General features: G+C 38.5%; 1 protein-coding gene across 3 annotated transcripts in view; it reads right to left on the bottom strand.

The window, feature by feature from the left end:
• hmg20a (high mobility group 20A) overlaps positions 1-13811 on the bottom strand; it is a 34296-nt gene extending 20485 nt beyond the window's left edge. Inside the window, exon 1 of one of the 3 annotated variants that reach the window (XM_088996852.1) lies at positions 13696-13811. In XM_088996852.1, the coding sequence (XP_088852978.1) occupies positions 13696-13729 (34 nt within the window). In that variant the 5' untranslated portion in view covers positions 13730-13811. The remainder of the gene's footprint in view (positions 1-13695) is intronic. The other 2 variants (XM_088996851.1, XM_088996850.1) reach the window with 2 other exon arrangements.
• Positions 13812-15567: the final 1756 nt, after the last annotated feature.

Raw genomic sequence — 15567 nt, 5'->3', positions numbered from 1 at the left:
TACACTACACACACACACACACACACACGCACACACACACACACACACACACACACACACACACACACACACATATATATATATATATATATATATATATATATATATATATATATATATATATATATATATATAAATACATGAATAAATAAATACATAAATAAATAAACACACGAATGAACAAACAAACAAATAAATAAATAAATACATACACGAAAATAAATAAACGAATGAATAAATAAATAACTAAATACACGAATAAATAAATAAATAAATATATGAATAAATAAATAAATAAATAAATAAATAAATACACGAATAAATAAATAACTAAATATATGAATAAATACACGAATAAATACATAAATAAATACATAAATACACAAATAAATACACGAATAAATAAATAAACACATGAATGAATGAATAAATAAATAAATAAATAAATGAACGAATAAATAAATAAATAAATAAATGAATAAATACACGAATAAATAAATAAATACACGAATAAACGAATAAATAAATAAATAAATACACGAATAAATAAATAACTAAATACATGAATAAATACACGAATAAATAAATAAATAATTAAATACACGAATAAATAAATACACGAATAAATAAATAAATACACGAATAAATGAATAAATGAATAAACGAATAAATAAATAAACAAATAAATAAATACACAAATAAATAAATACACGAATAAATAAATAAATAAATACACGATTGAACGAATAAATAAATAAATACATAAATACACAAATAAATAAATAAATACACGAATAAATAAATAAATACATGAATGAACGAATAAATAAATACATAAATAAATACACAAATAAATAAATACATAAATACACAAATGAACGAATAAATGAATAAACGAATGAATAAATAAATAAATAAATACCCAAATAAATACATAAATATATGAATGAACGAATAAATAAATGAATGAATAAATAAATAAATACACGAATAAATAAATAAAATAAATACACAAATAAATAAAAAACTAAATACACGAATGAACGAATAAATATGTGGGATGAATAAAGGTATTCTGACATAAATAAATGAATAACTAAATAAATAAATACACAAATAAATAAATAAATAAATAAATGCCTTATAGGACACCTGCGGGACCTCAAGTTTAGCGCAGCGCTCATTTTGCAACCACTGAGTGCAAAGATACGCCCCCGCCCAAGCCCCCTTCCCTGGTGCCTAATGTATCCCCTCATCTGCGGGCATGGCCGCTGGCAAAAGCACATTGCGCACCCGACGTGCGCACCTGATGTGATTCTTATGCAAATGAGAGGCGCGGTGCATTCAGGGAACCTTGGCCAAGCCGCCCTTGGACGCCGCTATCGTTTCAACCCCAAGGCATTCATGGCTACTTCTGTATCTTTGATTATTTGACTATTACGTGAACTTGACGTTCACCTTGGAAGCCATTGCACGCAGAAACGGGATGACGCGGATTCATAAATACTTGATGGAGGCCGGCCTTGTTTGTCTTACGCTATGCACACGCTAAACAAAAGAAGACGGCGAAAACCTGCAACGGAAACAGAGACGTCTCTCCGGTCTCAAATGGTGCACATAATAATCAGAATAATAATAATAATAATAATAATAATAATAATAAATAATAATAATAATAATAATAATAATGATAATAATAATAATAATCACAATAAATCATCATCACCATCATCATCATAATACTACTACTACTGCTACTAATAATTTACAGTCAAAGGATAAGTTTTTCTGTGGATGAGCAGCGTTCACTCAACCCGGAAGTAACTCCAAAAGATAGAAAGCTAACTAGCGAACTAATAGATAGCGAATAGATCACTATTATATAGCTATTAGATAACTAGCTAGATAGCCAGCTAGATAGCTAATAGATAGCCAATAGATTACTATTATATAGCTATTAAATAACTAGCTAGATAGGCAGCTAGCTAGCTAATAGATAGCTAGCTAGATAGCTCGCCAGCAACAAACACACACAATGTGATCATCTTATGAGAAATTCTCTTAGTTGAGTCGCTCCGTAAGATGAGTCTGCGGGGGGTGATGATATATGGAGCTTCAAAAAAGAAAAGGAGGCTAACAACTAGAGCCCAGTTCATTCATCTCACTAAAGACGCAGCACGCACACATACACACTAAAGAAACACACACAAATACACACACACACACACACACACACACACACACACACACACACACACACACACACACACACGATTTGCAAAACGATGTTTATTTGTTAGCGTCATAAATCCTCCGAAGCGCCATGAGAATACCGTGTTCCGATTTCAAGAAGAGGGGGTTATTATTATTTATTTGCTATTTGTTAACTCTCTCGCTGGCTGGCTAGCTAGCTATCTATTTGCTATATAGCTATCTAGCTCGCGAGCTATCTAGCTGGCTAGCTATCTAGCTCGCCAGCAATCTGGCTCGCTATCTATTCGCTAGCTATTTAGCTCGTCATCTATTTGCTAGCTATCTAGTTCGCTATTTACTTGCTATCTATCTATTCGCTATCTATCCACTCGATATCTATCTACTTTCTATCTATTCGCTATGTATTCGCTATCTATCTACTCGCTATCTATTCACTATCTACTCGCTATCTATTCTATTTCGTGCCATTTTGAGGCAACATTGGGGGGAAATGGATCACCAAAAAAGAGGCAGAAAATGGCGACCAACCTCCTGTGAGAAATTAATCAGCCCGTTTCCACAGGCTGATAAATTCCTTACAAGGAGCTTGGTCGCCCTCTCCTGGCTCTTTTTGGTGCAACATGACGTTTTCAGAGCAAACAAGTACAGCAAAATATATTGACGTGATGGAAGGACTGCTACAATGTGTCCTTTTTTCGGTCAGGGGCGTTCCTTCAGTGACGTCACGTACGGACTCGTCACCAACTCAAAAACAAACTTCCAGAATATTCAGCGCGAGTCTTAAAAGGTAAAATATAGCTATATGCGGTGGATTCTTTGTCAAATACGCTGAGTAGAAGTCATTTGAAGCCATTTTACAAATTATGGACACAACTTGTCCGGAGACGTCGCTTGTCCTTTAAAGAAAAGAGAGAAAAAAAAGCTTTTATCTGCAAATGTTGTCAAGTTGGAAAGAGACCCCGCCCCCCCCGGCATGACCACCTGATGTTTTTCCATCAGTGATGCATTATTTGTGCCGTCAAACACAAAGCGGAACCCCTGCAGACGAGGTCAAAGGCTTGCTTACCTCCGTAATAGCCCGACATTTTGATTTTAGATTTAAAATAAAAAAAAAAAATCAACGCCATTTCATCCGGAAATCCATTTGGGCCGCTGTGGATTCAAAATGAGAGAGAAAAAAAAAGTAAAAAATGGTGAAAAATGTCATACTTGCTCATTTTTCACCCCCCCCTCCCCTCCCCTCTGTCAAAATTGCGACGGGCTTGACTGCTTCTTAGACGCAAAGTGCCTTTTAGGAGGACATTTTGCGTTTTAGTTTAGTATTTTTTTCGAGGTGATGTCTTCACACAAAATATGTCATTTCCCAGTCAACACTGGGGAAGCCAATCAATCGCTGTGTTTTCATTTTTAATGAGTTAATAAGCAGGTTTCGTGTGATGAGGGGAATTTGCATTTGGGGACAAGTGGTTGCGTGTCTTACCGAATCCACTAGATGGCACTGTAGTGTGGAAAAAAAAGTTAACTAGATGATTGTATTTTCCGGTGTATAAGGTGCACCGGAGTATAAGGAATGGTGTATTTTCAAACTGTTTCCATATATAAGGCACACCGGTGGGTAAAACACACCCCTAATGAATGCAATATTTTCAAAAATTTCCATATATAAGGCGTACCGGAGTATAAGGCGCACCCCCAATGAATGGAATATTTTTTTTCCATATATAAGGCGCACCTGAGTATAAGGCGCACCTCACTGAATTGAGTATTTTCAAACGTTTTCCATATATAAGGCGCACCGGAGTATAAGGCCAAATGAATGGTGTATTTTCAACATTTTCCCATATATAAGGTGCACTGGAGTATAAGGCGCACCCCCAGTGAATGATATATTTTCAAACTTTTTCCATAAATAAGGTGCACCGGCGTATAAGGCGCACCTCCAATGAATGGTGTATATTTTCACGTTTTTCCATATAAGGCGCACCCGAGTATAAGGTGCACCCCCAATAAATGGTGTATTTTCAAACTTTTTTCTATAAATAAGGCGCACCGGAGTATAAGGCGCACATCCAATGAATGGTATATATATATTTTTTTCCATATATAAGGCGCACCCGAGTATGAGACGCGCCCTCACTGAATTGATTATGCCATTTCATAACTTTTTTCCATTTTCCATAAATAAGCCATAAATAAGGCGCACGGAGTATAAGGCGCACCCAATGAATGGTATTATATTTTAATATTTTTGACTATTTTCAATGTAAATAAGTATAAGCGCACATCCAATGAATGGTATATATTTTAATTTTTTCCAATGTATAAGGCGCACCCGAGTATAAGGCGCACCCTCACTGAATTGACTATTTTCAAACTTTTGCCATAAATAAGGCGCAACGGAGTATAAGGCGCACCTTCAATGAATGGTATATATTTTCACTTTTTTCCATATATAAGGCGCACCCAAGTATAAGGCGCACCCTCACTGAATTGAGTATTTTCAAACTTTTTCCATATATTAGACTTACAATATGACTTCATGTGCAAACAAAAAATATAATAATAAATAAAATAATAATAATAATAATAATAATAAAAATCATTGATTGTTGTAGCCCAAGTTTTTTCCCCCCACAAATAATAATCTCATTGTCAAAGCTTCTTATTGATATTTTTTCCATCATCATCCCTTGTTTTTGTCTTCATCTCAGGGAAGACTGATATTTCCTCGCTACATATTTAACGTATGAGTACCTCGCGCACATACATGTGTGTGTGTGCCAGAGTAGGTGTGTGCATTATTCATCACGTGCGGCATGTTGAGGTTATTGCAGCTTTCCGCTAGAAAGCCTCCAAATGAAATCTGCATCACAAATGCGCAGGACTCCCACCTGTGTTTACCCTCGTGGAAAAAAAAAAAAAAAAAACGCCCCCCCACCCCCCAAAAAAAAAAAAAAAAACAAAAAAAACATGCTACTCGTACCAGCACATTTTCAAATCCCATTAACCTGAAGCCAATGTTCCAGATGCATTTCAGGTCTTGACCTGACATGTGATGTCTCATGGGTGTCTTTGCGCAGGGTTAACATCATTTAAATGTGTCAAAAGGGAGCAGCACGGGGGGGGGAGGTGCAAAATATAAAACAAATCATAAAATACAGTGATACCTCAGTTTATGAACTTAATTGGTTCCCAGAAAGTGTGTTTAAGGCAAAAAGTTCATCTTCCAAATATTTATTTCCCATAAGAAACCATTAAAATGAGAATAATCCGTTCCCAGGTCCCCATAAAATATAATTTTTTACTAAATAAGCCTTAAAACTACACAAAAGATACCCTATTTTAGGTATTTTTTTACTTTATGTTACTTCCGGGTTGAGTGAATGCTGGCGCGTGTGGCTGTCGCTGCTCACCCGCAGAAAAAATATCCTAACTGTAAAGTGTCCTTGAGAGTTTTGAAATGAGCTTAAAAAATAAAATTATTATTATTATTGTATTGCAATTAAAGCAATTAACTGTACTGTCTAATAAAGTTGTTTTATTTACCTTTGTGATGGTCGATGTAATAATAATAATTGGATTGGATTGGATTTGCCTTTATTTGTCTCGCAGTGGAGAAATTTACATTTCACAGCAGCAAAGTTATGGAAGGAATGAAAGCAAAAAAACAAAATATACATAATAAATAATAATAATAATAATAATAATAATAATAATACATTTCATTTATAAGCGCCTTTCAAAACTCTCAAGGACACTATGGTCACAGGATATTTTTTGTGCAGGTGAGCAGCGGCAGCCACACGGGCCAGCGTTCACTCAACTCAAAAGTAACATAAAGTAAAAAAAAAAAAACAACAACAACAAAAAACAACTAAAGAACAAATAATATGTAGTTGATATCTTAAGGATATCTGAGTGAAGTTACCGGCAATATAACCCTCACACACATTGTCCCCTGCTAGCTGCTTTTGATTAATATAAATCAACAGTTTTTCAACCTCTTTTATTGCCTGAGACCTTTGTAAGGCGAAAGGGTCGTCTGCCAAACATTTATTTCTCATAAGAAACCATTAAAATGAGAATAATCCGTTCTCAGGTCCCCATACAACATAATTTTCTACTAAATAAGCCTTAAAACTACACAAAACATACCTTATTTTACATATAACAAAGGTGCTATTGTATTGTAATTAAAGAAATAAACTGTACTGGATAATAAAGTGGTTTTATTTACCTTTGTGATGGTCGTTGATGTAGTTGCCTCTTGATGATATCCGAATGAAGAATACCCTCACTCACACTGTCCCCTGCTAGCTGCTTTTCGTTAATCCAAATCAACAGAAGTTTTTCAACCTCTTCTATTGCCTGAAACCGATGCTTAGACAACACAGAAACACCCCTTAGCCACACGTAGCAATGGTCGACTTAGCATACTGGTACTGGGACGCTAAGTCACACCTTGTTCGTGTTTTTCCATGATCTCCTTCTTCTGCTCGACCGTCATTTTCTTTTGTGTCCTCTTCGGCTGAACATTAGCCTGTCGTGGGGTCTTTTTCGGTCTCATAACAGCAAAAGTACTCCACTCGATAACATACCACGTCTGCACTCAAAGAACGTGGGTGTGGAAAACTAGTTTCAAGGTTTTTTTTTACTCTTTTGCATTAAACCAATGATGTCAAAAGCATTTTTTTTTTGCCAGATGATGTGCTTAAAAAAGTGTCCAGTCCAGTGCCAGGGTTTTTGTCATTGTCACTCAAATTTCAGGACCCACACAATATTGAAATTTAGGGCGACATCATAAACACGGCAGCAAACTGGATTGTTATAGGGGGACAGGAAAAGATGAGCGCCAACATCCTGGCACTTTCGCCACTTCCTTTTCTGGCACAGCAGCTGAGCGCTCTTGAGTTCGGAACAAAAACATCCTTTGTGATGTGACCGAAGGTCCTTTGACTACGTTTGTGCGTTGGTGAATGACAAACAGTGTCTCCAAATACTGGACCGGTGTGTCGTTGAATTAGGTAACCATGGCAACAGCATCATAATCAAACCGGGTTGGTCTTTTCTGTTTGATCCTGAAATTTGGAAATTATTTGTTGGGAAGATTATTTCTTAAATGTATGATTGCCAGTAGATGTTTTTGTCCCCCCCGATCTGGCGTCCTTACTGACTGATTAGTATGATGTCACACAGAGAGATGGACATTCCGTCCCAGGGACAGAATGCTCCATCCATCTGGTTTTTTAGATTCATTTTTATTTATTTATTGATTGATTGATTTATTGATTTATTTATTATTGATGTATTGATTTATTGATTGATTTATTCATTCATTCTGTTCATTTATTCATACTTTTTTTATTATGTATTTATTTATTCATGTATTTATTTACTTATGTATTTATTTACTTATGTATTTATTTACCTATGGATTTATTCATTTATTTTTTATTTTGTTTGTTTAGAATTATTCTTAGTATGTATGTATGTATGTGTGTGTGTGAGTATGTGTGTATGTGTGTGTGTGAGTATGTATGTATGTATGTATGTATGTATGTATGTATGTATGTATATGTATGCATGCATGCATGCATGCATGCATGCATGTTTTTCCTGTATTTATTTATTTATACATTCATTCATTCTGCTTTTTATTTTGTTTGTTTGTTTATAATTATTACTACCAATGTATTTATTTATTTATTCATTCATTTATTTAGTTGTTCATTTATTCATTCATTCATTTTATTTAATTGTATTTTGTTTGTTTAGAATTATTATCAATTTGAGTGAAAAATGACAAAAACCCTGGCACTGGGGTGGACACATTTTTTGTCTGGCAGTCAATGAGTTCAAGACAAAACAAATTATGATGATAATTTGCTGTCATGGATCCAGTTCATACACTACATTGTGTGTGTGTGTGTGTCTAAAAATCACTTATTTCATACGATATATATATATATAAAGAAATAAAAACAATCATAACAGGTGTCCTTGAATAAAATATTCAGAATTCAATGCGTGCGCGGGTGTGTGTGTGTGTGAATGCGCGTAGCGCGGGTGTGCTTTGCTTGACGACAGGTGACGGAACAGACGTCTCTTAAAGGACAACCGACGCCTCCGGAGAAGTTGTGTCCATAATTTGTAAAATGAATTCAAATGACTTCTACTGAGTGTATTTTACAAAAATTCCACCGCATATAGCTATATTTTATCTTTTAAGACTCGCGCTGAATATTCCGGAAGTCTTGTTTTTGAGGTGGTGACAAGTCCGTTCGTGACGTCACTAAAGGAACGCCCCTGACTGAAAAAAAGACGCATTCTCGAGGTCCTTCCATCACGTCAATGCATTTTGCGATACTTTGTTTGGTCTGAAAACTTCATGTAGCACCAAAAAGAGGCAGAAGTTGGCGACAAAGCTCCGCGTAAGGAATATTTCAGCCTGTGGAACTGGGCTGATTAATTTCTTACATGGAGCTTTGTCGCCATTTTCTGCCTCTTTTTGGTGCTACATTTCCCGCCCCCAGATATCTCTTCAGAACTATTTGAATCATATTCATAACTGGATGAGTAACAAGAAAGCATATTGTCCGAATCTGAAGCCATTGTTTTGATTCTCCAGCAAGGCAAGACTTCTTGGGGTGACACCACGAACAAGGGGGCGGGACCTTCTGAAACTGGCCACTTCCGGGTTCATTTTTTTTTTGCAGATTTTGGACACTTTAAGTCATTTTTATTGATGTTTTGCATTTGACTAAAAAATATCATACTGCGTGTTTTGGGTATTTTAGATTCTATGAAAGTTTTTCTGACGTCAGTTAGGAAACAAAAAAGTGATGTCGGTTGTCCTTTAAGACAAGCAGACAGCGATGGCCATCACTCCGGGGAATGGAAACGTCTCCCACGGACGGGGTCGACCTGCCCTTGACAATTCGACCGTACTGATGCACGCACAACCCCGTCTGGTCTTCTATGTGACAGCCAATCGCTCATTTCCAATTAGCGAGCAGCCAGCCAGCCGCCGTTTCCAGACAATCCCTCGCCAGAAGTTGATTAGCCGTTCCCACCCACCGCGTCGGCAGATGAAGTCTGAGGTGGGCGCGCTGGGCTTTTCTATTAGCTATATAGCTTCACTTCTCTCTTCACTTCTTTTTATTTATCTAGCTATTCAGTTATCTATCTATCTGGCTATCTAGCTAGCTATCTAGCCGGTTATCTGGCTAGCTACATAGCTTGTTATCTCATAGCTATATATTGCTTACCCACAGAAAAAACTTAAACTGTGACTGTTAAATGACCTTGAGCGTCTTGAAAGGCGCTTAGAAACGGAAATGGATTATTATTATTATTATTATTATTATTAGCTATCAGTTAGCTATTTGGCTGGCTATCTGGCTATTTAGCTAGATATATATTAAGTATATAGCTTTTTTTTCTCTCTTCACTTATTTTCATTTATCTAGCTATCTATCTGGGTATATAGCTAGCTAAATAGATAGCAAGCTAACTAGCTAGCTATCTATTTGCTATCTGTTAACTATCTGGCTGGCTATCTAGCTAGATATCTATTAGGTATATAGCTTTTTTTCCTCTCTTCACTTATTTTTATTTTCTAGCTATCCAGCTGGCTATCTGGCTAGCTAACTAGCTTGCTATCTATGAGCTATCTAACAGCTATCTGTTAGCTATCAGTTACCTATCAGTTAGCTATCAGTTAGGTATCTGGCTGGCTATCTAGCTAGATATCTATTAGCTATATAGCTTTTTTCCTCTCTCCACTTCTTTTTATTTACCTAGCTATCCAGCTATCTATCTATCTAGCTATCTAGCAAACTATCTAGCTGGCGATCTGGCAAGCTACCTAGCTTGCTATGTATATGCTATCTCTTAGCTATCTGGCTGGCTAGTTGGCTATTTAGCTAGATATCTATTTGCTGTGTAGCTTTTTTCCTCTCTTCACTTATTTTTATTTATCTAGCTATCTATCTGGGTATCTAGCTAGCTATATGGCTAGCTAACTAGCTTTCTATCTATTTGCTATCCGTTAGCTATCTGGCTGGCTATCTGGCTAGATATCTATTAGGTATATAGCTTTTTTCCTCTCTTCAGTTATTTTTATTTATCTAGCTATCTAACAGAGTATAGAGCTAGCTGTCTGGCTAGCTATCTATTAGCTATCTGTTAGATAGCTGGCGATCTAGCTAGATATCTATTAGTCACATAGCTATCTATCTAGCTAGCTGGCTATTTATTAGCTAGCGAGTTAGCTAGCTTTCTATCAATTTGAGTGAACGCCGGCGCTCGTGGCTGCCGCTGATCGCCCACAGAAAAACGTATCCCGTGACTGTAAAGTGACCTTGAGAGTTATGAAAGGCGCTTATAAATGAAATGTATTATTATTATTATTATTACTTTGCAAACGTTTTCTATTTGCCGATAAAAGATGGAAAAGTTACAAAAATCGACAAACGGACATGGTTGGGGGGAGTCGTGTCCCTTCGAGATACAAAAGCCAAAAAAACACCGAGCCAAGAAAAAGATTGTGCACGTCAGCGACTCAACGCAAGGTGCTGCCAGCAGCCATAGCGACTGAGGGAATGTGTTTCTATAGCAACCATCCGCCTATGCTATATGAGCAAGGCCATTTTTATGGCATCATACTTCTTTTTGGTAGCACGCTACAGCCGGTGAGGTGGCCCCTTAAACGACAACCGACACCATTTTTTTTGTTTCCTAACTGACATCAGAAAAACTTTTATAGAATCTAAAATACCCAAAACACTGCTGAAATTTTATCTGTTAGCTAGCTAGTTAGCTAACAGATAAAATTTCAAGAGGGCCTTCACGCCGCGTACGCGCAGTTATTTGACTGAAAATATCAGCCTGCATGTTTTGGCTATTTTAGATGCTATAAAACGTTTTTCTGAAATGGTGTCGGTTGAAACACCAGTTGAAAAGGGTGCGGGTGTGCTCTTCGCTGAGCTCGCCGAAAAACAAAAAACAAAATGGCAAACAGACGCTAATATCCTATAACGCGATTGGCCCGTTGAGAGCTGCAAAGGCGAAATTCCAAAAGCCATTTCACGCCGCGACTTCCCAGCACAACGGATGTGCTTTGTTTACTCTGACCAAGAAGCTAATCCCCACCCCCCTCCTCCGCTCCCCCTGGGTGGACTTGAGCGTGTTCCCATTTTCCCAGGCTCAATACGGGGCCTCGAAGGCAACACGGGTTGCGGTGTAAATAAGTCAGCGGTGCGATAATGTGTTTCTAATGACCATCCAAAATGAGAAATCCTCGAGTAATTAATAAAGTGGGGAAGAACAAACGAGACGAGCGACAAAACAATACGGGGCGAGCGCTACAAACGAGCTCGCTCGCCGTATGGATTGATGCTGGTGTATTCCCACGGCGGATACAGCGGCGTGCGGGTGAGATGCGACAGGTGCCGTGGATGCTTCTGCTACATTATGAATAAGTATGTCATAAAGTGTATCGTGACTCATTTTTTTCCCTTTCTGACCCCAAACTGTGGAACTCACTTCCTCGGAAACATTGGCAACATCGATTTTCTTCCCACCTTCAAATCCCATCTCAAAAGCCACCTATTTAAAATGGCATTTGCTGTGTGGCTCTTTCTCTTGTTTCTATTTATAGTTTTATTTATTGTATTTATTGTCTTCTATTTGTAATTGTATTTTATTTATTATAGTACTAGTCAGTGACTAAAGTGTCCTTGAGAGCCATGAAAGGCGCTTAAAATGAAATGTATTGTTATTATTATTATTATTATTATTATTATTATTATTATTTTATTATTATTATTATCATTATAACTATTTATCAAATTACTCACTGAGCAACCACACCAACCAACCAACTAACTTACTAACTAACTACCAACCAACCAACCAACCAACCAACCAGCAAATAACTAACTAACTAACTAACTAACTAACTAACTAACTAACTAACTAACTAACTAACTAACCAACCAACCAACGCACCTAACAACCACACTAACAAATTACTTGCATAGCAACTACACCAACCAACTAAGGAACTGTTTGACAAAGTACTCACCCAGAAACCTAACTAACTAACTAGATAACGAACCAACTAACCAACTAACTAGCTAACAAACTAAGTGTTTTTAACAAATTAGTCACCTAGCAACCACATCACCTAACTAACTAACTGTGTAACAAATTATTTACCTAGCAACCACAGCAACTAACAAAATAAATGGTTAACAAATTACTGACCTAGCAACCATGCTAACCAACTAACTAACTAACTAACTGTTTAACAATTTACTGACTTAGAAACCACACTAACGAACTAACTAATTACTCACCTAGCAACCAAACTAAACAACCAACCAAGTAACTATCCAAATAACCAACTGGTTAGCAAGCAAACCAACTCTTCCATTTGACGCCAAGTACTACTGACGCGGTTTATATTGTATTGATATTGGAGTTTACAATAATACCGAACAATAATTAGCATTGATCCGTCGCTAAAAAGTTGAGTGTGGCGAGTCTCCGTCCCGAAATGCCAAAATGTTTTGGGTGAGTGATGGTGGGTGATGTGCGGGTGTTGTGGGTGGGGGTGGGGGGTGTTCCCAGGTGATGTTTTGAAATAACGTCACCTCGTCTCCACTCGGGTGTGAAAGGCGAGCCGGTGGTAGCGGCGATGCGGAAGATACCGCCACGCTCGGCGTCCGTCGCCGTGCCAACTCGTGTTTTATGTTTGTATTGCGTCTGACCCCTGACCCTCGGCCCCCCCGCCCTTGTCAACCGATTGCTATTGCGTGCGCATGACAGCTGACATTGGCAGGCTGAGTCAGAGACAGCTTGTGCCTGGCAACAACGACTCACTTTGACAAAGTGGACGCATTCCATTTCACCCACCCCACCCTTCCACAAACTCATATCACCATCTGATTTTTTCTCGATATAAAAAGTCATAAAAAAGTTGCGAATAAATCTACCCAGTCTCAAGGACTAGCACACTGCAAAAATCTAAACAAGTGCGCAGAAAAATCCTACTGGACCCTCCGCACCCTGCCCACCACCTTTTCCACCGACTCCTCTCAGGCAGCATCTCACTTTTGTACAGCAATCGACCGTGTGATGGCACCAGAGTGGGGAGTTTGCCAGTCATCTAGCCTCCAAGTCACTATTCAACATTTTGAATGGATTTCCACTTACAACCATTTTGACTTACGACCATTTGGTCCGAACGGAACTCGGTCGTAAGTCGAATGTTACCTGTACTTTGTGAAACAGGAAGTATCTTGGTTATTAGCAAATACCCCGAGACCTTTCCTATTTACATCAAGTATATAATAATACTAATAATAATAATAATAATAATAATAATACATAAAGATGATTCTGATTCTGAAAAAGGCCTCATACAAACTGACACAATCGGTTGTTGTCTTTCTCTCTCCCTCTCTCGCAAGTTACCTCCCAGCCCTTTTGACGTGCTGTCAGTCATCATCAATCAAAAGGTCCTTTGGCGGAAAGTCCTCATTAAGTCCGGTTTCCTTCCGAAGACCATCCGTCCCCTGTCTTCCATCCGTCATTTGTTCCATCTGCCGAACAGAAAAGGGCGATCTCGGGTGAGATGGTTGAAAGGTGGCTAATCGTCACGCGGTATTGAACTCGAACCCTGAACCTTTGCACTGCGAGGTTAGCATGCTAACCGGTCAACCACCAAACCGCATGGAAGTAAAGCGTATAATAAAAATGGCTGACAGCTGTCTTTTAATCGCCCGGTATCACTACCAACTGGATCTAGTTGTTCACTATTAACTCATTCCCTGCCAGACGATGTACAAAAATGTGCCCATTCCAGTGCCAGGGTTTTTGTCATTGTCACTCGAATTCCAGGACCCACAGAATAAAAGAAAAAAGTTAATTCCTAAGTTATATGGGTCTGCAGTTGTAGGAGCTTGAAATGAGGGCATCAGTCCAAAATACAACGCAATACAATACAGGTAACATCCGACTTACAGCCGAGTTCCGTTTCCGAACAAACGGTCGTAAGTCAAAATGGTCGTAAGTCGAAATCCATTCAAAATGTTGAATAGAGTCTGGGAGGCTAAATGACTGGCAAACCACTGGCGTGCAAGAGTAAAATGCTAGCTGGCTGGCCAAAATGACCATACACATTGCTAGCTATCTGTTAGCTAATTATTAACTTGCTAGCTTTCTATCCGATTTACTTCGGGGTTGAGTGAGTGCTGGCGCATGTGGCTGCCGCTGCTCACCCACAAAAAAAGTGATCCTGTGACTGTAAAGTGACCTTGAGAGTTTTTAAAAGGCGCTTAGAAATTAAATGGAATATTATTATTATTAAAAATAGGGTCTGGAGGTCGTGGTCGTAAGTCGAGCTGGTCGCAAGTCGGATGTTACCTGTGTATAGTGATTTACATAGTGCTTTAATAACAGCTGAAGCTGGAACAAAGCGCTAACTTGGAAAAAGGGGAATTGCTGCCCCTTGCGGGAGGGAAAAAAACATTGCCAGAGGTCTGACCAGCGCTTTATCGGCACCCAAGCATGAAAAAAACCCGCAAACAAATTCGGGAATGGCGCTCTACGTCATATGTACAATTCCCGAATAATTTCGTGAATGGCAGTGAATGACTTCAATTTTTGTCGTCCCTCCCCCACCGACTCCCCTCGAGCCGAAGCCGCGACGCTGCCGTTTGCACCCAATCATCTCCCGACTTTCTTCCACGTGAAGCCGATAACTAGCCAGAGAGGCCATTGTGTCCCGAGGCGTACACAGGAAGGGGAAACGTGGAGTCGTGGTGGGGTTGACATTGAGAAACCATTGAGGGACTTACAACCATAGCGAAGAGCCGTAGCAAGGGGTAAGCGCAAGAAATCCGATTTCCTCCCTTTTCCGCTAAACCTGAGCTGGCACTGGTACCAGGCCCCGGCCCGGGATCAATGGCAAGTACTTCAGAGTGGAAGGGGATGAGATTATCCCGCTTGGGATTTGGATGTGGACTTTGTGGAGGAAAACGCTGAAGGTGGGAGTACGCGTCAGGCTCGGAGAAACAAAACCAGACATGTTTTTTCCGTCCTCGACATAATAATAATAATAATAATACATTTAATTTCTAGGAGCCTTTCAAAACTCTCAAGGTCACTTTACAGTCACAGGATACGTCTTTTCTCTGTGGGTGAGCAGCGGCAGCCACACGGGCCAGCGTTCACTCAACTCGGAAGTCACTCAGTTAGACAGAAAGCTAGCTAGCTATATGGCTAGTAGATAGCTAGCCAGCTAGACAGCTAATAGATAGCGAATACGTAGATAGCTATATAGCT

Source organism: Hippocampus bargibanti, linkage group LG05, assembly GCF_051943395.1.
Source record: "Hippocampus bargibanti isolate YZ-2025 linkage group LG05, ASM5194339v1, whole genome shotgun sequence".
In the NCBI taxonomy this organism is placed as follows: domain Eukaryota; kingdom Metazoa; phylum Chordata; class Actinopteri; order Syngnathiformes; family Syngnathidae; genus Hippocampus; species Hippocampus bargibanti.
The sequence above is the reverse complement of the archived record's forward strand: the minus strand, read 5'-3'. Positions and strand labels throughout refer to the sequence as shown.